The 25,718-nt window shown below is 46.5% G+C and overlaps 1 protein-coding gene across 1 annotated transcript in view; it reads left to right on the forward strand.

Annotated features, from left to right (window-relative positions):
- The first annotated feature begins 5,721 nt into the window (after positions 1-5,721).
- EP400 (E1A binding protein p400) overlaps positions 5,722-25,718 on the forward strand; it is a 92,394-nt gene continuing 72,397 nt past the window's right edge. Inside the window, exons 1-4 of the mRNA XM_065889407.1 lie at positions 5,722-7,023; positions 21,350-21,440; positions 22,840-22,947; positions 23,451-23,812. Coding sequence (XP_065745479.1) covers positions 5,722-7,023; positions 21,350-21,440; positions 22,840-22,947; positions 23,451-23,812 — 1,863 coding nt within the window. The remainder of the gene's footprint in view (positions 7,024-21,349; positions 21,441-22,839; positions 22,948-23,450; positions 23,813-25,718) is intronic.

The following is a 25,718-nucleotide window of genomic DNA, read 5'->3' on the forward strand; positions in this document are numbered from 1 at the left end:
ATATTTTTTTTTTTTTTTTTTTGCGGTACGCGGGCCTCTCACTGTTGTGGCCTCTCCCGTTGCGGAGCACAGGCTCCGGACGCGCAGGCTCAGCGGCCATGGCTCACGGGCCCAGCCGCTCCGCGGCACGTGGGATCTTCCCGGACCGGGGCACGAACCCGCGTCCCCTGCATCGGCAGGCAGACTCTCAACCACTGCGCCACCAGGGAAGCCCATAGGCTTCAAATATTTTTTATCAATCTCACTTTTTTATTGTAATGTTCTTCTTTAGTAAGGTTGTCAGTTGTTAATGCTTTTTAAAAAGAAATATTGTTTCTAGGTTTCACGCCATGTTTAGGAAACTCTTCATTACTGCAGGATTATAAAGATATTCTCATATGTTTCAAATTATTTTTATGGTTTGATTTTGCCCCCTTGAGTAATTTTTGTGAATGGTGTGAGGCGCAGGGGTGGGCGGGGCTCAGGGGGTAGATCTGACTTTTATTTTTCTAAATGGATCGATCTAAGAAAGTTTGGATTTTAATTCTCTAGCTTCAGGACTTCTCTGGCTGTCCAGTGGTTGAGACTCCACGCTTCCACTGCAGGGTGTGCAGGTTCGATCCCTGGTCAGGGAACTAAGATCCCACGTGCCGCAAAGAGCAGCCAAAATATAAATAAAAAAATAAATAAGTGATAAAAAAATAATTCTTTAGCCTTCCAGAAAGCTGTTGTGAACTTTAGTAATGCTCTAAAAAGACTTCTTATTTTAAACATCTCGACAACAGTCAGAGAGGTTTAAAAATAGCGTCTGTCTGTGAGAGGCCTTTTTCTCTGTGGTCTGCAGCTCTTGGTGAGGCACGGATTTGTGGGCCCCACGAAACCCTGAGAGGCTCACCGGGTGGACCATTGCTGGAGGTGGCAGGGAGGCAGGGACAGATATGTCAGCGGGGTCTTGTGTCTTAAGGCAGAGAACTGCGGGGGTTTGTGCGATAGGCTGGAGCGGAGGGTGTGGCATCTCTTCTATTGCAAAGTGTTTTCTTTTTTTTAATTGAAATATAGTTGGTGTACAATATTGTGTCAGGTCCGGGCGTACTAGTGATTTGACACGTGCGCACATTATGAAACGGTCGCCGTGATGAGTCTGGTAGCCCTCTGTCCCCGTACAAGGTGTTACTACAGTGTCGCTGACCGCGCTCCTCATGCTGCACCTTACGTCCCACGACTGACTTCTATAACTGGAGGCTTGCACCACTTAACACCCTTCACCCATTTCACCCACCTCTCATCCCCTCCCTTCTGGCAGCCACCTGTTTGCTCTCTGTATCTGTGAGTCTGCTTTCATGTGTTGTTTTCTTTATGTGCTGGATCAGCCAAGATGTGCCTGGCTCTTGCAGCCGGCAGGTGCGCCCCGGGCGCTGCTGGCATCCAGCACAGGGCGGAGTGCCCGCCACGTGTTGCCTGCAGTTAGCTTGTTGTTGTGCTCCCTCGGGGCCTCATCCCTGTGCTCCTGTGAACTGCCAAGCAGGACCGAGTCGGTGTGGCAAACAGCATGCCCCTGTCTTTGTCAAAGCGTGTCACGTGACCATCCAGTCCAGGGCTGGGAAATGCACACCCGTGTTGTGACTGGCGGGAGAATCGGAGTGTTTGGTGAAGAGCACTGATGACTGTGGCACAAGCCAGTTAAGGACAAACTTGGAAAGCATAGAAAGGCAGCAGGGAAAAATCAAAGTGTACTCTGTCACATAGCCAGTATTAATACTGTTTTGCATAGATGTATCAAAGTTTATTGACGTTTATCCTTGGGCATGCCACCTTTCTGCTACAAATAACATTTCAGTCAACATCCTTGTATATTGAACACAGCTCTGATTCTTTTTCTTAGGCTGATCTAGGAGTCGGATTATTGGGTCAGAAGACGTGAATGTGCTGTAAGACTCTTGTACCTACTGCCAAATTGCTCTCTGGAGTTTCCACTTGAAAATATTCCCAGACACTATTTGTGGCTTCTGTCCTCCCTTCATTCCCATCATGCTCTGTCTGTTCCTTCTGCCCTGAGTTCATGCTCGTGTGTTCAAGCCCTGATCACCCTCCTCCTCTTTCCCTTCTCCTCACTCTCCGTCCAGCCCGGGAGCTGTTGTTGACGTAGCAGAACTACCCAAAGCGGGAGCCTGGCCTGAGGGCCGGATCCGTCTGGGGGGATGACAGGGCTGAGAGGGAGATGGGTTTGGGAAGGGAGCAGGGCTCATGACCTGAGCTCCCTGCTCGTTGAAGGGGAAGAAGAGGCTTCCCGATCCCTAGCTGCCTGGACTCTGGGAGCCCCGAAAGAGAAGCTGGGGAGGGAGGCCCTGGGGGGCTGGGAGCATGTCCAGGCCTCAGCGGGGGGGGGGGGGGGAGGGGGTGGGAGCAGCTGCTATGGGGACCCAGTTTCCTGAGCCCTTCCCCCCTCACTCTTTCCAGTTCTGACCTGGGGACCCCTGCCTACACCAAGGATGGGGCCCAGGTAGGTGTTTCTTAGGGTGGCCTCTTCCCGGCACCAGATGTGCCCCCTGTGTGATGTCAGCATTGCCCTGAGTGAGCAGCCGCCGCACAGACGGCGCCAGCCCCGCGTGGCCCCAGTGGGCGCTGCGCGCAGTGGTCTGAGGACTTGTCCCCGCTCCTCGCAGGTTGTGGCGGTGCGCTGACGCGGCCCGCTGATCTCGGCCTGGTCCTGGGCAGTGTCCTCCTCAAACCGTGAGCCAAACAGCCCGCTGCGGCTGCTGGCGGGCCTTACAGTTAGGGTCATCGCCGCCACCAATTCAGGAGATGGTGGCTTTGCTTTCCACCGGGGTACCTGTACCATGTTCCGGTCCGGGGGATGCTGTTTTAGATGAGTGGTTTCTTTACATCATAGTTGATTGGGTTTGTTTCTCCAACCTGACCGTAAGCTCACTGAAGTCAGGAACCTTTTTAAAAAGTCGAGGTGTAGTTTACAGTTCTTTGAATTTGAACGAACACACTCATTCTTGTAACCATCGTCCCAAATCAAGTGTAGAACCAGTTCCACACCCCCAAGTTCCCACCTGCAGCCTGGCAGCGTCTGTCTAATCTGTCTCTGTGGTTTTGCCTGTTCCAGAATGTCTTGTCGTGTCAGTGGCCTGCAGCCCGTGGTCCTTGCGTCTGGCTGTGCTCCTTGGCGTCCTCGTGGTGTGGGTGTGTCTGTAGCTCGGCCTTTACGTTGCTGAGGCAGCCGCGTTGTGTGGCTCTTCCAGGTGTTTTATTCCTTCGCCAGGTGAAGGTCAGTATTTATGTCTCCATATGTCTCAGTAGATAGTTTTTTAATTTATATCTTTAACAGAGTCGTGGTTAAGTTGTACAATTAGTATGCTACATTTTTCACTTAATAATATATCTGAAAACCTTTTCCATGTTTATAACATAGTCTCCATCTAGAACTTGAACATTGGATATTTCTGGTTACACTTCTTTTTACTTCTACTGTAGTATTCTGTAATAAATATTTTTATGCATAACTTTAAAAAATTGGTAGGTGAATTTCCTTAGCAATTCCCGGAGGTTGGATTAGTAGGTCAAAGGTAATGGGGCCTGCTTCCCCACCGTTGTCCGCCACCCTGTTAGGCACGTTCTGAGCTCTGAGCCCTCAGAGATCTGCGCTGTCTCCCTCCACATTTTTTCAAGAGGTCAGTCATCACAACGTATTCCCCGCCCCCCCCATTCTTTACCTTCCCCCAGGTTTTGTAAATTATTATATGTGAGAGACTTTCTTTCTGGCCTTTGTTCTCTCTTACTATCTTTGGTATTCTGGGAATGTATTTTAAGGAAATAATCTGAAATATGTCCTAATGTGTTTGTTTATTCTTTTCATTCTATTTTTGTGTCTGTTCTACACCAATCTTCCTCATAATGCTTGTTTAAAAAGATCAGGAACAAAAGCTCTTTTTTAAAACTTGATTGATTGATTGATTGGGCTGCGCCGGGTCTTAGTTGCGGCATGCATGCGGGATCCAGTTCCCTGACCAGAGATCGAACCCAGGCCCCTGCATTGGGAGCACAGAGTCTTAACCACTGGACCACGAGGGAAGTCCCAAAAGCTCGTCTTGAAAGCAATAAGCAAGCCCCAGAGTCCCCCGCCCTTGAGTGTCCCACAGCTCACAGTTCCTGCCCACGTTGCTGGGCTCTCTGCTGCGGGTGAGGGTGGGAGAGGGCTCCTGGGATGATAATTAAGGCTGTGGTCCCGATTTCCCGTTGGGTGTGTTGGCTGCAGCTTGCCCATGGTCTTTAGACTCCATCTTCAGAGACGGTCATCAGAGCAGAGTGCCTTCTCCTGCTGGTCTAAGCAGGCACTGGTCTTTATGTTTCCCAGCCTTCACTTGTGCACCCATGGGTTCTGTAGCTCTTGATTTCATACATATGTGTGTTTCAGCCAGGGGCCTGGGACTGTGGCAGCATTCATACAAATGTGTATTTTCACTTTTTAAGTCTTGTACCTTTCGGTTTATAATGTTTTTCATCCCTTGTCCGTTTTCTCCGTGAAATAACAGTGATGCCCTGAAGACGAAAGGATGCTCCTGCTTGTCTTGCGGGGAGGGCTGGAGGGAACACCAAGAAACGGGGAGCTAGGTGTGTCCGTGAAGACTTGAGAATTGTAATCGGGGGGAGGGTATTTCTGACCCAGCCAGTGGGGAGCAGACAGGCTGCGGCTGTCGTCCTGTTCCCAGCGGGGTCGCCCCCTTGCAGACAGCGAGGCTCCAGCCCAGCGTGACTTGTGGGCGGCCTCCCTGCCTCACCTCGGAATTAGCCTCCTCCCGCTAGTCCTCTGCTTCCTCCCGTCCTTTCCCAGCGTCCTGTCCCCTCTCCCGCCCCCTTCCCTAGTCCGCGGCCCTCAGCACTCTTGGGGCCATGAGCCCCTTTAAAGCCATGTCCCAGCTCCCAGAGAGTTGGCGGACCCCTGACGGGGACTCTCCCATCCTGGCCGCTTCCTTCTCTCCTGAGGTTTTCTTCTGGAAACACCCACCACCCCCAGGTGAGCTTGTAGAGAGGGCTGAGGTGCGAGGCTGGCACCAGGCCTGGGTCTCTCCCCCAGGAGCGCAGAGTCTGACCCGGGATGGGGGCTCTGTGTGTTCACACTCAAGTAACCCGGGGGTGTTTGCAGGGGCATCGCACAGATGCTCATGAGAACTGCCGGCTGGTGAGGGGCGGTTCTCTTCTGATGACATGCGATGGTGGCATGTGTGGGAGCCACTGGCGGCCTCCTGGGCACCGTTCCTCCACTGGGAGAGATGGGCAGACTGCCCCAGCACGTGGCGGCACGGAGCAGGGCCACTGGCCGAGGAATAGCCTCCCAGGAAGAAACATGCCTGTCGCGAGCGCCAGCGCCAGGTTCACATCCCGCTGGCCTTGAGCAAGTGATTGCCAGTTAGCTTCCTCGGGAGCTGGTTGGGACCACCCACCTGCTCCTGCCAGGCCATGTCCTGGCCCCAGGCACAGCAGTGACCCAGAAGGCCCTGTCCCTCCTCTGTGCTGAAGGAGATGGTCTCCAGTGCCATCTCGTCGGGGCTCGATGACAGTAAGACAGTGGTTTGTATCAGATGCTGGTGGGAACATCCCTCCAGAGCATCTGTCCGGTGCTGCTAAATGGTACTCAGAATAAGTAGTGATCAGATGGTTATATTTGCCTCTAAGTAACCTGATTTTAACTTTGATTTTTCAGGAGAGCATTAAGTTGGATAAAAAAGGAGGGCGATCATGCACCATGGCAGTGGCCCTCAGAACGTCCAGCACCAGCTGCAGAGGTCCAGGGCCTTCGCTGGCAGCGAAGGAGAAGAGCAGCAGGCCCGTCCCAACCCCCCGCAGTCCCCCGCCACGCCCTTTGCGCCGGCGGCGAGCCCGTCCGCGCCCCAGTCCCCCGGTTACCAAGTTCAGCAGCTGATGAACCGCAGCCCCGTGGCCGGGCAGAGCGTGAACATCGCCCTTCAGAATGTGGGGCCGGTGGTGGGAGGGAACCCCCAGATCACGCTGGCCCCCCTGCCGCTGCCCAGCCCCACTTCTCCGGGATTCCAGTTCAGCGCGCAGCAGAGGCGGTTTGAGCACGGGTCTCCATCGTACATCCAGGTCACCTCGCCGCTGTCCCAGCAGGTGCAGACCCAGAGCCCCACCCAGCCCAGCCCCGGGCCGGGACCGGGCCTGCAGAGCGTGCGGGCGGGAGCCCCTGGCCCCGGCCTGGGCCTATGCAGCAGCAGTCCCACCGGGGGCTTCGTGGACGCCAGTGTGCTGGTGAGACAGATCAGCCTGAGCCCGTCCAGTGGCGGCCACTTCGTGTTCCAGGAGGGCTCGGGCCTGGCGCAGATGGCCCCGGGCGCCCAGGTTCAGCTGCAGCACACGGGGGCGCCCATCACGGTCAGAGAACGGAGACTCTCGCAGCCCCACGCACAGTCGGGGGGCACCGTCCACCACCTGGGACCTCAGAGCCCCGCGGCCGCAGGTGGGGCCGGCCTGCAGCCCCTGTCCAGCCCTGGCCACATCACCACGACGAGCTTGCCGCCCCAGATCAGCAGCATCATCCAGGGGCAGCTGATCCAGCAGCAGCAGGTGCTGCAGGGGCCTCCGCTGACCAGGCCTCTGCTCCCTGGGGTCGGGGGGACTTCGGCGTTTGGGATGACGTCCCCACCGCCCCCCACCAGCCCTTCCAGGACCGCAGCGCCCCCGGGCCTCTCCAGCCTTCCTGTCCCGTCTGCGGGGAGCGCGGGGATAAGAAAGGCTCCCAGGAAATTGGAAGAGATCCCCGCGGCCTCCCAGGAGCTGGCTCAGATGCGGAAGCAGTGCCTGGACTACCACTTCAGGGAGATGGAGGCTCTGAAGGCGGCCTTCAAGGAGTACTTGGTCGAGCTGTTCTTCTTGCAACACCTTCAGGGAAACATGATGGATTTCCTAGCTTTCAAGAAGAAGCATTATGCCCCGTTACAAGCTTACCTTAGGCAGAATGATTTGGACCTGGAGGAGGAGGACGAGGACGAGGACGAGGAGAAGTCTGAGGTCATCAACGACGAGGTGAGGGGCGGCGCCCAGTCACCAGCAGGTCGGGCTGCTTGGCTGTGCGTGCAGGCAGCCGTGAATCGCACGTGATCTGTGAGCCTGGGGTGTTCATGAGATGCAGTTCATGAGGATTTGATCCAGGAGCAAATGGAAGATGCATTTGCTTTTTCCTTCATGGAAGGAAAGAGCTGCTCTAGTTAGGAGGACGGTGCAGAGTGGCGCTGTGAGTATCGCCGGTGCGTTTAGAACAGGGACGCTTCCCCGGCTTGGGGAGCCAACCTGGCCTGACCCAGCGTTCCCCTGTGCTCTGCTGGGTGTGTGGAGGTTGGCCAGCCCCGAAGGGCCTGCAGAAGCCAGGGGTGTGGACACCTTCCCGCTGGTTCCCCAGGTTTCACATTTTACTTACGCAGGTTCACCCCTTGGGATTCTCAACACCATGAATGTCATTTTGAAAGAAGGGACTTGAATCACTAGCTTGTTACAGTATATCAGTTATGATTTAGATCACTAGGTACATTTATAAGGTATCTTCATGATTAAAGTATGGTTATTATGGCAAAGCAACTGAGAATTTTTTCAATTTTTAGATGTAGTCTTAGATTTGAGATCACATATGTAACTCACGCTGTTGCACATAGCTACTGAATGGTATTTAAGATAGAATCTTTTTTAGATAGTGAACTTTTTGGGTACCTGGAATGGGTGCTTAATAAATTCCCCAATTGGGATTCTCAGTACCTTAGTGATTCCTAAGGTCCCTTTATTGGTACTTCCTAGAGAAGGAAGCTGATCAGACGGGGTGATGGTGAGGTGCAGCGTGGTGCGCTGTATTTGTGCCTCTGTGTCGTGTACTGTGCACTATGTCGGTGGAGCTTATTTTGTTTTTTGATACAGCTAAAGTAGTGTAAATCTCTGTCAGCTCTTCTGCAAAGAAATCGGCCTTTGATGAACAAAAGCTGGCCTCTTTGCTCATCTCCTCGTTGATATTTATTATGTGTGGCTTTGCCATTTGGTGTTTTCTTTATAACACCCTTTCCAGGATGAACCATTTTTATTTTCTAAAAGGTTTATATGATTTTTTTTTTGAGGATTTCACCTCTGTTGCCATGAAATAGTGAAATTCAGTTCTCTTTTATGTTTGTACACCAATGTTGTCTGTAGGCTCAATGCCTCTTATCTGTCATTGCCATTCTGACCTGCATGGAGTAGGCCAGGGTGTAAACTGCCTATGAGGTTGTCAGGGCTTTGCTACTTGAAGACTGTCCGCCATTACCATTTTTAAAGTTTGAAGTTGCAGAATCTAAGGACACTGCACTTGTGACTTAAATTGGAGTTTCTGCAAGATTTGCAGTTGAGTTAGGGTATTATAAATCTGTCACAAATCAGTTCAGTGTCCTTTTACAGGATTTGATGCAAAAAATTTCCATTTTTAAACACCAGACATCAGTGAGCTATCAGCAATAAAATTCTAACAAAATTTTGAGCAGTCTTAAAAATTATGTTGCCTTTTTTTCTCAAAATATTTCCTCTCAGGTAAAGGTTGTGACAGGAAAGGATGGGCAGACTGGTACTCCTGTTGCTATAGCAACCCAGCTTCCTCCAAATGTTTCTGCTGCTTTTTCATCCCAGCAGCAACCATTTCAGGTACTTTTCGATGGTTCTAAACTGTAGTCTCATCCGAAACTTTTCCTTCATCCAGATATTTTAACCTTCAATTTACTATTTGCTCTTCAGCATTTTTTTCCAGAGCCCATTCCTTATTTTAAAAAAGTAAAAAAGCCTTCCTGCATATAAAATTATACAACTAAATTGCATGAGTAAATGACAGCACAGACCTACTGCATTATTTTTTGTGTGTATTGACCTGTAGCGCAGTAGTAGCTTCAGCATGCGTGTCATCTCATACCCGCAGTCCTGTTGGATGTGTGCTCAGGATTCCTTGTGTGCTGTGTTTTAAATGTTGGTTCTTTCTTGTGTCTTCTATCTGTATTTTTGAGAATAGTACAAACAGAAGAAAAAAAGATTACACAGATGACCACTTGATATTTTCTGTAGCTAGAAGAAACACTGAAATGAAACACACTTCTAAAATACCAGGACCGTAGGCTTCTAAATGGATGTTAATTGAATGCAAGCTGATTATTTTTAATTTTTTGAAAATTAAATCACTCAGTGTTACATTAATAAATGCCAAGAACCTAAAAGTACAGGTCAGATTCTAGTCATTTTGGAATAGATTGTGCTAGGTTCTGAAAGCAGTTGAATCTTGTGGTGATAATGTTTTAAAATTTTTTTTAATTTTTAATTTTGGTATAATTTCAAACATATATAAAAGTTGCAATAACAGTACAAAGACCTCCCGTTATATCCTCTACCCAAATTCACCAGTTGTTAACTTTTTGCCCCATTGCATGATTTTTATTCTCTCTCTCTTTTATATGTACACACATACACATTTCCCCCAAACTATTTGAGAGTAAGTTGCAGACGTCATATCACACTTGCATCCCTAAGTCCTTCTTCATATGGTATCAGGTACGAGTGTTACCTGACCTAACCATGGTATAACAATCAATTCTGGAAATTTTACAGTAACTTTAATATGACTAAGCCACAGCTCATGTGCAAATTTTGTCTCTTCTTCCGGTGACATCCCTTGTATAGTTGTTTTTCTCCCGGTCTGGGATCACCCGTTGTGTTTAGTTGCCATGCCTCTCTGGTCTTCTTTAATCTGGGCAAGCTCCTCACTCTTTCGTGCCTTCACATTTTTGAGAAGTGTAGGTCAGTTATTTTGTAGAATGTTGTTTGACGTGGGCCACTAATTCTGTTATCTATTGACGAGTCACGTTAAAGATTGCAAGGTGGATTTTCTAACTCCATTATTCCTTCTGCGTTCATTAGCTGGCATTCTGCTGTAATGATGAACTTTCTTTTTTCTTCCATTACGTATATTCACATACAGATTCTTATTTTAATCAGTGCATTTTCATATGTCATTAACGGTATTTATTTATTTAAATTTATTTAATTCAGTAAAGTTTATTCTTTTTGGTCTACAGTTCTGTGAGTTTTGTTAAATGGCCTAGAGTTGTGTAACCACCACCACCCAAGAAACAGAGGAGTTCTGGCATCCCCCCAGATGTTCCTCATGCCACATCTTTGTCGTCAGATTTTCTCCCTCCCTTAACCTTTGTTCTCTGTCTATGATTTTGCCTTTTCCAGAATAAAATATAAATGGAATTATACAGTATAGTATATGCGTGCTGCCTTTTCAGTCTGGCTTCTTTCAGTTAGCATAATAATGCATTTGAGATTCATCCACGTTGTTGAATTTGCCAATTGTTTCCTTTTTTTGCTGAGCGGTATTCCACTATATGAACGTTCCCCAGTTTGTTGAGCCATTCACCCTTTGAAGGACGTTGGGTTGTTTCCAGTTGTTGGCATACCCAGGAGACAGGTTCCTGGGTTGTTATTAAGAGTGCATTCAGTTTTATATGCAACTGCTAAACTTTCCACAGTGGCTGTTCCGTTTCCCATCCCCACCAGCAGTGATTGAGAGTTCCGTTTGTTCTGCATCCTCCCCACTGCTTGTTCTTGTCAGTTTTTTTCTGTAGTTATTCTAATACGTATGCAGTGGTTTTAACTTGTATATCTCTAAAGACTAATGATGTTGAACAGCTTTTCTTTTTCATGTGTTCATTTCCATTTGTATATCTTCTTCGGGGAAGTATCTGTTCATTTCCTTCACCGTTTTTTTCCATTGAGTCATTAGCTTTATTCAGCATTTGAGAATTCTTTATATAATTTGGATATAAGCTTTTTGTCAGATATAAATTTGCAAATATTTTTCTGTCATTCTGTGCTGTATCTTCTTCTTCTTTTATATCATTTTTTACAGAGCAGAAGTTCTGAATTTTGATGTGTGGTCTCTTTTATCATTTTTTTTTCTTTTATGGATTGTGATTTTGATATATAAGAACTCTTCACTCAACCCAAGGTCACAAAAATTTCCTCTAGTTTTTTTTTTAGAAGTTGTATAGTTTTATGTTTTACATTTAGGTCTGTGATCCATTTTTTTTTTTTTTTTTGCGATACGCGGGCCTCTCACTGTTGTGGCCCCTCCCGTCGCAGAGCACAGGCTCCGGACGCGCAGGCCCAACGGCCATGGCTCACGGGCCCAGGCGCTCCGCGGCACGTGGGATCTTCCCAGACCGGGGCACAGACCCGTGTCCCCTGCATCAGCAGGCAGACCCTCAACCACTGCGCCACCAGGGAAGCCCGTGTGATCCATTTTGAGTAAAGTATTGTGTAACATGCAAGCATCAGTAGAAGTTTATTTCTTTGTATATTGACAGCCAGTTAGTTGAGCAGTGTTTCTTAAAAAGACTTTCTTGTATCTGCTGAATTGATTTTGCATCTTTGCCAGAAATCAGTTGATCCTGTCCGTATGGGTCTGTTTCTAGGCTCTCTTCTCTTCCATGGATCTCTGTGTCTATCTTTTTGCTAATGCCACACTGTCTTTACTACTGTATCTTTGTAGTAAGTCCTGAAATCAGTTAGTGTGAGTTCTTCAACTCTGTTCTTTTTCAGAATTGTTTCGGTCATTCTGGTTCCTTTCACTTTTCATATACATTTTAGAATCAGCTTGTCAATATCCATAGAACATCCTGCTAGGATTTTTTTGTTTTTTTTGCGTTATGCGGACCTCTCACTGTTGTGGCCTCTCCCGTTGCGGAGCACAGGCTCCGGACGCGCAGGCTCAGCGGCCATGGCTCACGGGCCCAGCCGCTCTGCAGCGTGTGGGATCTTCCCGGACCGGGGCACGAACCTACGTCCCCTGCATCGGCAGGCGGACTCTCAACCACTGCGCCACCAGGGAAGCCCCCTGCTAGGATTTTGATTGAGATTGGATTGACTCTATTGACCTGTTTGGGGTGAAGTAATATCTTGACACTGTTGAGTCTTCCAGGCCAGGAATATGGTATGTTCTCCATTTATTTTTGTCTTCTTTGATTTCTTTCATCAGTATTTTATAGTTTTCAGCATGCAAATTCTATGTATGTTTTGTTAGACTTACACCCAGCTATTCCAGTTTTTCTGTGGTGCTATAGATGGCACTTAAATTAAAAAATTTTTTTCTAGTTGTTCATTGCAAGTATATAGGAATACAGTTGATTATGCAACCTTGCTAAACTCATTTATTAGTTTTAGGAGCTTTTTTGTAGATTCCATGGGATTTTCTACCTAGAGAATCATGTCTGCAAAGAAAGCAAAATTTATATTTTCTTCTCTCTGTATGCTTTTTATTTCTTTTTCTAGCCTTATTTGCACTCGCAATGGCATGGACTGGCATGGACTTGCACTGTGATGCTGTATAGGAGTGATAAGAACAGACATTCTTACCTTCTGGATCTTAGGGGGAAGCATTTAGTCTTTCACCATATGGAGTATGATGTTAGCTGTAGACTTTGTAGCTGTCCTTTATCAGGTTAAGGAAATTCCTTTATTCCTAGTATTTATCATGAATGGATGTTGAATTTTGTCAAATACTATTTGCTGCATCTCTTCACATAATCATGTGATTTTTCTTTTTTGGTCTGTAAAAGTGGTGAATTATATCATATTAAGGTATAATTTGTAGGCAGGGACTGCACAGATCTTAAATGTTAGAATTTGTTGAGTTTGACGAGTGCCCGTGTAACCCATACACGTGTCAGGGTGTCCACTTCCATCAAGTCTCCTTGTGCCCTGCCAGCCGTCCGCTACCCAGTCCCCCCCGCCCCAGTTTATTACTATTTATTCTATTACTGTTTATTTTGATGTTCAAATTATCTGTAATTTGACCAGTGGGAGCCCTTTCAAGCGGGCTCTAGTATACTTTTGACACATCCCTGGCACTGTCCAAGTACTTCCTTACATTCTGGCACAAAATGTTTAAAGTTTATCTTGCACATGCCTTGATTCAGTCCAGGAATCAGTCATTTCTCCAAGGAACTGTGTTCCTTTTGGTGGGGAATAATAATTTGAACCCAATATTTAGGTGTTCTTGTAATGAATTTGATACAACTGAAGATAAAATTTCTTGAATTGGAAATTGTCAGAAAGTTTATTAGTGGGACAGATTTCCTGTTAGTGCTTAGAGGAATGTAATACATCAGTGCGTTTATAGACCACATTGATAAATATTTGCATAAGAACCGTGGGACAGTGGTTGGCAGGGAGTGCCTGTAAACTTAGGTTGCATGGTCTCCACAGTGACACAAATTAAACCCTCTGATTTACTGTCATACTCACCAGACTGCCAGAAATTAAATTGGACAGAATCTGTTGATTTAGGTCTATGAGATTCTTACCCACTGTTGATTGGGAGTGTAGCATGGAAACATTTCACATGATCTGGAAAAGGTGAGTGTGGGTAGGCCCTTTTGATCCAAACAGCATGCTCTAAAGGTGGTCTTGTGTTTGTGTGCCAGAAAACACATCTAATGTTCCCAGCAGCATCGTTTCTTCTAATAGCCCCAAACTGGAAAGAAACACATTGTCCGTCAGCAGTAGAACAGATCAGTGGGTCATGCACGTTCATATAGAGGAATGCTAATAGTAATCAGTAGTGAAAATGAGTGAGTCGGTGTGGGCGGGTCTCAGCAGCGCCCTGTGGAACAGAAGGAGTTACGGGAGAGCCCAGCTGCAGCATTCCTTCAGGTAAAGTTCACTAGGAAGCAAAACCAAACACAGCGTAGCGTGGAGCTAAGCCTGTAGGTGATGGCACCAGGGGAAAATGTTCACACACAGTTCAGGTGGGGAGGGGGATGCCTTCATAGTGCGTGGGGTCTCCAGGGCGTGCGTAACAGCTTATTCTTAAGCCTCGGGATGAGTACACGGGTGATTGCTTTATCATTACTTTTTAAGCTTAGAAGTTTTTCTAATTCTCGGCATTTTATTATGAAAAATTTCAAACAGGAAAGCGAAACAGTGTTCAGTGAACACTCACATCCCACTGTTGAAATTCTGTGATTATGCACAAATGAGTGAAATTCACATAACCGTTTGTATATTAACCACATAATATTCAGTGGCATTTATAGTACATTCACAGTGTTAAGCAACCACTGTTACGTATATCGGTTTCTAAAATATCTTCATTGTCGTAAAAGAAAACCCCGCACCCAAGAAGCAGTCACTCCCCAGTACCTGCTCCTCCAGCCACTGGCAGCCACCAGTCGGCATCGTCTCCATAGATTTACCTAGTGTGGAGTCGTGCAGTATTTTGTGTCTGGTTTCTTTCACTTAACGTGATGTTTTCAAGGTTCATCCACGTTGTAGCGTGCCTGAGCACTCCATAACTTTTTATGGTGGAGTGTATATCCATTGTACGGGTGTGCTACATTTTGCTTATCCACTCTTGATAAATATTCGGGCCGTCTGCAGCTTTTGGCTGTTGCGAACAGTGCCACTATGAATACTTAGTAGCTACCCCATTTTACATCCCGTCAGCAATATACAGAGGTTCCGATATTTGTATATCCTTGCCAACTCTTTTTTTCCTGTTAAAAAAAATTCTAGCCATCCTAGTGAGCGTGAAGTGGTGTCTCATTGTGTTTTCGTTTGCATTTCTCTTGTGACGAATGATGTTGGGCATCTTAATGTGCTTGTTGGTCGTTCGTATATCTTCTCTGGAGAAAAACCTATTCAAGTTTTGAAAAAATTTTTTAAAAAAAATTCTATGATTAATTTTACTGTGCTTTTAAAAATCACATTATTTAATATTATAAATATTTAAGAGACCTAAAAGAGGAAAACCAAGGAATCTCCATTTTGAATTATAGATCTTTGTCGCAAATACTAGTGGATGTCTAAGGAGACAAGAAAATGGAGAGTCTGTCAGGAAAGAATTGAAATGAAAAAACATACCTTTTGTTTTCTTCGGAAAAAAAAAATCTCAGTATGAGTTTTATTATTTACAACCAGTTGTAGAATTTTTATATTGACCAATGAAACTCTAGAAATAAATTCAGAATTCCTTGTATTACATACACAGTATATTAATTTCTGTCTGCTTCCAAAAGACTTTGAGGTAGTATTTTTTTCGGCCGCACTTGCGGGATCTTAGTTCCCCGACCAGGGATTGAACCCCGGGCCCGTGGCTGAGTCCTAACCACTGGACTGCCAGGGAATTCCCCAAAATAGTTTTTATTACAGTTATTTAGCTCTTAAAAAATCCTAAGTGGAGATTATTTTTCAGTGATTATAGCATTAAAGGGAATGAATAATTATAATTCTGTAAACCTACCCCAACTATTGATTTTTTTTTTTTGCCATTTAAAAAAATTTATTGAAATTTAGTTGATTTACAATGCTGTGTTAGTTTCAGGTGTACAGTAAAGTGATTCAGTTATACACACATGTATATAAATATATGTATATTTTTTAAACATTTTCTTCCATTATAGGTTATTACAAGATATTGAGTATAGTCTCCAGTGCTATGCAGTAGGTCCTTGTTGGTTATCTATTTTATATATAGTAGTGTGTATGTTTTAACCTTAAGCTCCTGATTTATCCCCCAACTACTGATTTTTTTATTCTTTTAAAATTTTATTTATTTATTTTTAGCTGCATTGGGTCTTCGTTGCCGCGCGTGGGGGCTGCTCTTCGTTGTGGTGCACGGGCTTCTCATTGTGGTGTCTTGTTGCGGAGCACGGGCTCTAGGCGCACAGGCTTCAGTAGTTGTGGCACACAGGCTCAGTAATTGTGGCTTGTGGGCTCTATAGAGTGCAGGCTCAGTAGTTGTGGCGCACGGGCTTAGTTGCTTCTCAACATGTGGGATCTTCCCGGACCAGGGTTCAAACCCGTGTCCCCTGCATTGGCAGGCGGATTCTTAACCACTGTGCCACCAGGGAAGCCCCTTAGTTTTTTATTTTAATGAAGTTCAATTTATCAGTTTTTTCCATGGATATCCGGTCTTCTAGCGTCATTTGGTTGAAAAGACTTTTCATTCCATTTGGGTTGTTTTGGTGTCTTTAGGAACTGGCAAGGTTGTGTGAGTCTGAGTCTCCCTCTGGGCTCTCTGCTCAGCTGTTTTTATCTGTCGTCCATCCTTAAGCAGCACTGTGCCATCTGCTGAGTCTTGAAGTCCAGGCTTCCTCTTGTTCTTCCCTCAAGAATCTGTTTTCAATTCACCGACCTCTGTGTCCCCACCCTACTCTTCAGCCTATCCAATGAATTTTTTAACTTTCAGACACTTTTTCTGTTCTAGGGTCTTTATTTGGTTCTCTTTCTTTTTAAAAAAAATTTATTTTTTTACTGAAGTATAGTTGATTTACAGTGTTTCTGGTGTACAGTGAAGTGATATATATATTCTTTTTCAGATTGGTTCTGTTTTTTAATCGTTTCTTTTTTTCTGTCAGGATTTCCTCTCGTCTTTCGTTACAACATACCTTTATGTCCTTGGGCGTCCTTATTAAACCTACTGTGAAATCCCTGCTGCTACTTCCAGAATGTGAGGCGTCTGGGGGTTGGTGTCCATTGATTGTTTTGAGTATGGCTTGTGTTTTCTCGTCTCTGTGTTTTGGAGTAATTTTTTTTAAATATATATATTTTTAACATCTTTATTGGAGTATAATTGCTTTACAATGTTGTGTTAGTTTCTGCTGTATAACAAAGTGAATCAGCTATATGTATACATATATCCCCGTATCCCCTCCCTCTTGTGTCTCCCTCCCACCCTCCCTATCCCACCCCTTTAGGTGGTCACAAAGCACCGAGCTGCTCTCCCTGTGCTATGCGGCTGCTTCCCACTAGCTAGCTATTTTACGTTTGGTAGTGTATATATGTCCATGCCACTCTCTCACTTCGTCCCAGCTTACCCTTCCCCCTCCCCGTGTCCTCAAGTCCATTTTCTATGTCTGTGTCTTTATTCCTGTCCTGCCCCTAGGTTCTTCAGAACCATTTTTTTTAGATTCCATATATATGTGTTAGCATACTGTATTTGTTTTTCCCTTTCTGACTTACTTCACTCTGTATGACAGACTGTAGGTCCATCCACCTCACTACGAATAGTTCATTTCTTTTTATGGCTGAGTAATATTCCATTGTATATATGTGCCACATCTTCTTTATCCATTCATCTGTCGATGGACACTTAGGTTGCTTCCATGTCCCGGCTATTGCAAGTAGAGCTGCAGTGAACATTTTGGTACATGACTCTTTTTGAATTATGGTTTTCTCAGGGTATATGCCCAGGAGTGGGATTGCTGCTGGGTCGTATGGTAGTTCTATTTTTAGTTTTTTAAGGAACCTCCATACTGTTCTCCATAGTGGCTGTATCAATTTACATTCCCACCAACAGTGCAAGAGGGTTCCGTTTTCTCCACACCCTCTCCAGCATTTATTGTTTGTAGATTTTTTGATGATGGCCATTCTGACCGGTGTGAGGTGATACCTCGTAGTTTTTTGCTTTATAAATTTATTTATTTGTTTGTTTTTATTTTTGGCTCCATTGGGTCTTTGTTGCTTTGTGCGGGCTTTGTCTAGTTGCTGCGAGTGGGGGCTGCTCTTTGTTGTGGTGCATGGGCTTCTCATTGCGGTGGTTTCTCTAGTAGCGGAGCATGGGCTCTAGGCACGCAGGCTTCAGTAGTTGTGGCACACGGGCTCAGTAGTTGCGGTTTGCGGGCTCTTGAGCACAGGCTCAGTAGTTGTGGCGCACGGGCTTAGTTGCTCCACAGTATGTGGGATCTTCACGGGCCAGGGCTCGAACCCGTGTCCCCTGCCTTAGCAGGCAGATTCTTCACCACTGCGCCACCAGGGAAGCCCCCTCATTGTAGTTTTGATTTGCATTTCTCTAATGATTAGTGATGTTGAGCATCTTTTCATGTGTTTGATGGCAATCTGTATATCTTCTTTGGAGAAATGTCTGTTTAGGTCTTCTGCTCATTTTTGGATTGGGTTGTTTGTTTTTTTTGATATTGAGCTGCATGAGCTGCTTGTAAATTTTGGAGATTAATCTTTTGTCAGTTGCTTCGTTTGCAAATATTTTCTCCCATTCTGAGGGTTGTCTTTTCGTCTTTTTTATGGTTTCCTTTGCTGTGCAAAAGCTTTCAAGTTTCATTAGGTGCCATTTGTTTATTTTTGTTTTTATTTCCATTTCTCTAGGAGGTGGGTCAAAAAGGATCTTGCTGTGATTTATGTCATAGAGTGTTCTACCTGTGTTTTCCTCTAAGAGTTTTATAGTGTCTGCCTTACATTTGGGTCTTTAATCCATTTTGAGGTTTTTCTGTGTGTATGGTGTCAGGGAGTGTTCTAATTTCATTCATTTACATGTAGCTGTCCAGTTTTCCCAGCACCACTTCTGTCTTTTCTCCATTGTATATTCTTGCCTCCTTTATCAAAGATAAGGTGACCATATGTGCATGGGTTTATCTCTGGGCTTTCTATCCTGTTCTGTTGATCTATAGATTCTGTTTTTGTGCCAGTACCATACTGTCTTTTTTTTTTTTTTTTAATTTATTTATTTATTTATTTTTGGCTGTGTTGGGTCTTCGTTTCTGTGTGAGGGCTTTCTCTAGTTGCAGCGAGCGGGGGTCACTCTTCATCACGGTGTGCAGGCCTCTCACTGTTGCGGCCTCTCTTGTTGCAGAGCACAGGCCCCAGATGCGCAGGCTCAGTAGTTGTGGCTCTTGGTCCTAGTTGCTCCACAGCATGTGGGATCTTCCCAGACCAGGGCTTGAACCCGTGTCCCCTGAATTGGCAGGCAGATTCTCAACCACTGTGCCACCAGGGAAGTCTTGATTACTGTAGCTTTGTAGTATAGTCTGAAGTCAGGGAACCTGATTCCTCCAGCTCCGTTTTTCTTTCTCAAGATTGCTTTGGGTATTCGGGGTCTTTTGTGTTTGCATACAAATTGTGAAATTTTTTGTTCTAGTTCTGTGAAAAATGCCAGTGGTAGTTTGATAGGGATTGCATTGAATCTGTAGATTGCTTTGGGTAGTAGAGTCATTTTCACAATGTCGATTCTTCCAATCCAGGAACGTAGTATATCTCTCCATCTGTTTGTGTCATCTTCAGTTTCTTTCATCAGTGTCTTACAGTTTTCTTTATACAGGTCTTTTGTCTCCTTAGGTAGGTTTATTCCTCGGTATTTTATTCTTTTTGTTGCAATGGTAAATGGGAGTATTTCCTTAATTTCTCTTTCAGATTTTTCATCATTAGTGTATAGGCATGCAGGAGATTTCTGTGCATTAATTTTGTATCCTGCTACTTTACCAAATTCATTGATTAGCTCTAGTAGTTTTCTGGTAGCATCTTTAGGATTCTCTATGTATAGTATCATGTCATCTGCAAACAGTGACAGTTTTACTTCTTTTCCAATTTGGATTCCTTTTATTTCTTTTTCTTCTCTGATTGCTGTGGCTAAAACTTCCAAAACTATCTTGAATAATAGTGGTGAGAGTGGCCAACCTTGTCTTGTTCCTCATGTTAGGGGGAATGCTTTCTGTTTTTCACCATTGAGGACGATGTTGGCTGTGGATTTGTCACATAAGGCCTTTATTATGTTGAGGTAAGTTCCCTCTGTGCCTGCCTTCTGGAGGGTTTTTATCAGAATTGGGTGTTGACTTTTGTCAAAAGCTTTTTCTATTGAGATGATCATATGGTTTTTCTCCTTCAGTTTATTAATATGGTGTATCACGTTGATTGATTTTGAATTGGGTTTTGGGTATCGTGAATGATAGGTTGCAGAGACCCTGAGATCTGTTATATCCTTCTGAGGAGTTCTGCTGGTTTGCTTTCACATCTAGTTAATGTGATTGGATTGAAACTGTAGCCTCTGCCTCCTGAGATCTCGGTGTGGTTATGCTGGCCTGTGCTTGGCGTCTTGGCATGTGGGTGGTCAGGAGGCAGCCAGAAAAAAGGGGAGCTTGGGGCCCATCTCCGCTGCCTTCTGTGGCGATTCTCCCTTACCTGTCTCCGCTCTGGTCTCCTACTCTCCATCCTAGTAGTCTTCAAGCCAGTGAGACCCTCCCTGTCTGGGTCTGAGACTGGGGCCTGCCCTTGTGCCAAATGCCGTAAACCCAGAAGCGTCTCTTAGTTTCATTCCCTCCTTGCAAGTATCGAGTCCCACGCTGTATCTGCCCACCTTTTCACATTTTTTATATTTCTTTTAGAGTTTGTATTTATCTTGAATGTGTTTAGTCCAACAGGAAGTACTTGGCCATTACTGGACACAGAACCCTCTATCAATTCCTTTTATTAAAAAAAAACAAAACCTTTTTTTGATTACAGAAGTAATACATGTTCATTGTAAAACATTTAGAAAATTTAGAAAAGTGCACACACACACAAATTATAAATTGATTGTAATCTTGTCCCCAGAGACAACCACTGTTCACATATTGTCTGCTTTTTAAATCATTCTTTTCTCTTCTCCCTCCTTCCCTCTCTTCCTTCTGCCCCCATCTTTGTTAAATGTAAACAGGGGGTGCTTACTTTCCCTCTTCATTACCCTGAGGCCTTGCCCCATGGGAGGCAAAACCTGCAGCGTGGCTGGTCCTGGCAGTGAAGTGTCCCTTCCTAGGGATGCTGGTCAGTAGCCACTGTCACAGGCAGTTTCTTCGTTCAGACATCTGTAACTTTTGCATTTAAAATGCCTCGCTAAGTAGAGTGGATATAATTGAATTATTTAAAAAGTTAGCAACTGCTAAACACCATGCTTGGCCTTTAGTAGCCCTTCAGGGGTAGTGCAGAGGTGTCAAAGGTGTAGGGCGCCCAGAGTCAGCTAGTTTCTGTCTTTGCCGGTAGCTTTTCACTTAAACATTTTAAATAACCTGTATCTATTTCACACAGTTATATATCAAGTAGGGTACTAACTGCAGTACCATTTTGAAGTCAATTAGATAGTGCTTCATTGGAGTTTTAGCGCCATTTTCCAGTAGGAAGACAATTTCAGTCTTCTTATCATTCAGCTTTTGTGATTTCGGCGGGCTGAGCGACGCCAGGCAGTGTGACTGGTCAGGAGGCCAAGTTGTAGTCCTTGCCGAGACTGAGGTTTCCTGCGTTAGTTTCTGCTGTCATTGTGCGTGCAGAGCCAGCTCGTTTCCGAAGGACTCTAGATTTGCATTGAACTGAAATTCCATTTAAAACCAGAATGCAAATCCTTTTTTATCCTCCAGAGGTAAGTTAGAACTTTAAATTATTTATTATAATATATCGGGTAGATGACATTTCTCTTCTTAAAAAGAAGGGAAGTCAGTGTTTGGGATAATTATGATAGTTTTAGTTTACATTCATTCTTGTAATGCACTTAAATTATGAAAATCTCAGTTTTTCCTTTTTTTTTTTTTTCCAGCAACAAGCCCTTGCAGGGACCCTTGTGGCAGGGGCTGGCAGTGTGATCGAAACGGACCCCTTTAAGAGGCAGCAGGCGGGACCTCCGGCAGGTATGTCACGGAGCACAGGCTGAAGGGCCCCCCCGGAGCCAGTTAGCGTCTTAGTTTGGGAATTCCAGTGTAGTGGCCACCTGTTTCTAAAGCGTGGCCCCTAAGGAACTTAGTTTTGGTTAGTTTCTACTTTGAAAGTTAATTTTTCTTTTGGTGGTAATCAGCTAAACAAAATATTTATGTGCATGTTTATGTGTACTGAAGTTAGAAATTTGTCAGTTGAATAGGTATATTCCAGTTTGATTTTCTGTGTGCATTTGTAGGCTGTTTAGTCCTCATGACATGATTAAGTGTAAAGCCATCTGCCTTTTCAAATTGTCATTCATTTTTCAAACTGAATTTTTTCTCCAAGTTAGGAACTTAATACACATTGTGTGTAAAAGATTCAAACAGTTTAGAAGGGTGTAGTTTAAGTCTGTCTCTGGTTTGGTATTCCTTCCCCATTCCCTAGCCACAGAGCTGGCTATGTTTGTTCAGTTTTACAGACAAGCATTGCTACAGGTGTGTCATTCTGAAAAAGTTCAAATGTGATCCTAGATATATACACTGTTATGTCTTTAATATTAACTGACTAGGCCATCTTTCCCAGTCATGGACCTCATTCTTTTTGATAGCTGCAAAATACTGCACCCACTGCATGGGTGCTTCCTTCTTCATGCATCAGACCCGTGTTAGCATACGTTTGTTAGTACCGCCTTTTTTCTGTTGTAATCAAAACCTGATTGAACATTTAGTTTCACAGTTTTTTCTATACATGTCTGTCCATGTATCTAAAAGCAGCGCTCCAAGAGTGAAATTGCTAGATCAAAATGTGTGCATAGTTGAGTATTAGCGAGGCTAAGCTGCCCTCCAAAAGGGTAGGGTCAGCTTTTGCTCCCATCAGCAATTTCTGCTTCTCTCACATTTTGGCCATTTTATTAAGTATCTTTTAATCTTTGTCGAGCCGATGGGTAAAAAATAAAATCTTTGTTTTGATAATGGATTTCTTTAATTTCGATGCGGTTTCAGTTACCTCTTCATGTTCTTAACCATTTGTGAACGTGTTCCTCTGCTCGTTGTTTGTGTTCTTTGCCCATTTTGTCTTTCTGGTTGTTGATCCTTTTCATATTAATTTGTAAGAGCTTTATGAGTGTTGCCCGTTGTGTATGTTGCAGATAACTGTCTCTTAGGTTGACGCTTGTCCTTTGCCTTTTTTATGATGCTTTTCCTTATATTTACAAATTTTTAACGGAAAGAAATTATATTTATCAACCCTATCTTTTATGGCTTCTGCATTTTGGTTCATGCATAGAAAGGCCTCTCTGTTCAAAGATGATAAAAACACTTACACATGTTTTTTCTACTACTTTTGTGGTTTTATTTTTACATCAAACTGCACCTTTTCTGAAAATTATTCTAGAGCAGTCTAAGAGACCTCGACTCGAAGTGGGTCACCAAGGGGTAGTTTTCCAGCACCCAGGGGTGAATACAGGAGTTCCTCTCCAGCAGTTAATGCCGACAGTTCAAGGTAAGACCCAGCGCCAGAACTAGCTCTCTTAGCTCAGAAAGAGGGAGTGCAGAGAGGGCTTAAAGCAGCAGCAGACCAAAACGTATGCAGTCCAGGTAGCATATCTGAGGTGGTTTCTGCCATTGGGACGTTCCTGAGTCCCACTTCACACAGTATGAAGAAACCACCGGAGACCAGCTCTTGTCACTTTAGCGGAGCCGCACGTCCCACTGTCCTCAGCTTCTCTCCGGTTTTCCCTCCTGTGTTTTCTCTGACTTGCTGCTGTGGTAGGGACCCTGCGGTTATCCCGTGCCTGCTCTGCTTGATGCTAACGCGCAAAGGCCGAGGCCTTTCTTTCCTTTGTTGTGTGCTCATTTATCACGTTAGACCTAATACACAGAGATCTCCCACCAGGTGAACCTCCCGTTTGAGTGTGTGTGTTGCGAGCGCAGGGTCTGAGGCAGCCCTGGCCGGTGGAGTCCGAGCCCGGGAGTCAGGGCCGCTGGGTCTGCCCTCTGTTGCAGGGGGAATGCCACCCGCGCCGCAGGCCGCTCAGCTCGCCGGCCAGAAGCAGAGCCAGCAGCGGTACGACCCCTCCACGGGGCCCCCGGTGCAGAACGCCGCCAGCCTGCACACGCCGCCGCCGCAGCTGCCCGCCAGGCTGCCCCCGGCCGGCCTCCCCGCCGCGCCCCTGCCGCCGGCACTGCAGTTCCCCCCGCAGCCGCAGACGGCGGAGCCGCAGACCCCGCTCCCGGTGCCGGTGAAGACGCAGCCGCCAAACACCCCCGCCCCGGCGCCCCCGGCCGGCCAGCTCCCCGCGGCCCTCCACGTCCCGGTGCCCGCGAAGGCGCAGATGCAGGCCCCTCCGCTCCCGTCCCAGCCGCAGGTACTCCGGGCCCCTGCCGTTCCCCGAGCTAGAGGTGGAAGAAGAGACAGGCTGTGTGCTGGACGGGATGGTGCCCAGCTGGGTAACTCCCTCTGTCCCAGCGCTTCGCTCTCCACCGTGCCACAGTCAGTTCAGTAGCTGCAACGTAAATTTACCGTGCGGTTGTAGTTACTGTTACTAAAATGTCAGAAAACGACACAATTCTGAGTGCTGCTCTCGGCACAGGGAGCCACGCACAGGGCGCGGTGGCCCCGGTCCCACCTGATGTGCCGAGTAACGCGAGGTCATAGGAGCGAAGGCCTGGGGGTGGTGGGGCTCCTGTGAGCCTGACCGTCTGCCAGGCTCTGTCCACGGTGCCTCCCCCGGACGCTCCACTCCACCAGCGTGGGTGAGGCTGCTTTCCAGGCTTGATACACGTTTCCAGGGTTTATGATGCCCCTCCTCGTCCATAAATTAACTTCACCCAGACGTCTTTTTGAAACGTGTACAGTAGGCCACGTGGGGCCCCTGAGGAGCAGTGCGTTGGTGAAGCATGGGTCTGGGGCACCAGAGGGGCCAGAGGCAGTGTTTTCAGAGGCTTGTCTCAGCAGCGTGTGCTCAGCCGCTTAGGAAAACCTCCCCTTCCTCTCCCCTCTCCCTCGTTAACGAGGAGATTTCCTAGCTGGGCTCGGAGTTTGAGTTCTTCTGGTGGTTGTAGAAGTTTGCTCTCATGTAAGGATGCTACTTTTCACTCACCGCCTGCCAGGTGCAAGGCGTGGTGATGGGCACTTCCGGGCCATTATTTGCTCTCCTCTGCCTGGCAGCCCCCTGTGGTAGAATCTTTATCACGCCCGTTAGTTGTGGAAAGACCGAGGCCAGAGAGGCCGGATAACTTGGCACGGTTGGTCAGCCAGTGCTGGAGGGGCTGTGACTGGCCCCCTGGGTTGATTCTGGAGCCTTTTGTGCACCTTGGGAAGGAGTACCCCCTCCCCCGCCAGGGCGCTGAGCTTCTTGGGCCTCCGCGGGCTTGAGGGTTCCGTGGAAGTGAGGCTCTCTGTTTTGAATACCGTCATTGAGCCTGGTACCGACCTCACGCAGCACTGACGTTTTTCTTGGGTTTCTTTCCCGCCCTTGTTGTCGACGGTGTGAGCTGTGGGATGTGATTTTAGAAGAAGCTCCTTACAGAAGCCGTGGAATTCTGTTCCTTCCAGATTGGGCGGGGCCGGCAGACTTCTTCTGTAAAGGGCCACAGAGAGGGAGTGTAACGGTATTTCAGGGTTTGCAGGCCGTGTGCTTCCTGTTGAGTTGCTCAGCTCCGCCGCTGAAGCTGAGAGCAGCGCCAGGGCCCACAGATGAGCGGCCGTGGCCTGTGGAACTCTGCCAGAGTGTGGCCGGCCACAGTTTACCGACCGCTGAGGTGGAGGAAATCTCCCTAGAGGTGCGCGGAGAAGCTGTGCGCCATGAGGGGCCCAGCCTTGGCCGCGGTGTCTCGTCCGCACCGCGGGTTATAAACGTGCCGCGTGCGCGTCGCTCTGTCCTCAGGCCTCCTGGCGCGGCAGGGCCTTGGCTTCCCTGCTCTCTGTCCCCCCACTTCCTCCCGGCCGGAATTCCCGTGTGAATCTAAGCTCACCTTCGGCCCGGGGAGGGCTGGGCGGAGGGGCTCCTCAGTTTTACAAGCTCGGCTCTCGGGACGGCACGGAGGAGGGTTTCTAACCTTACAGCTTGCCCACCGCGAGAGGGCCGCGTGGAATCTGTCTTTGCCCTTCAGAGATCAGGTGCACGGTGAGCATTTGGTACTTCTCAGTTAAGAAGTTTCTACAATTAAAAATTCTAAAAAATTACTTGAAAAAGCAAAAAAAAAACCCGACGTAAGACCGTATGTGAAGGCACCATTTACAGGGAGCTCTGATGTGGCTTTGTGGACTAA

This window comes from Phocoena phocoena, chromosome 13 (assembly GCF_963924675.1).
Source record: "Phocoena phocoena chromosome 13, mPhoPho1.1, whole genome shotgun sequence".
NCBI lineage: Eukaryota > Metazoa > Chordata > Mammalia > Artiodactyla > Phocoenidae > Phocoena > Phocoena phocoena.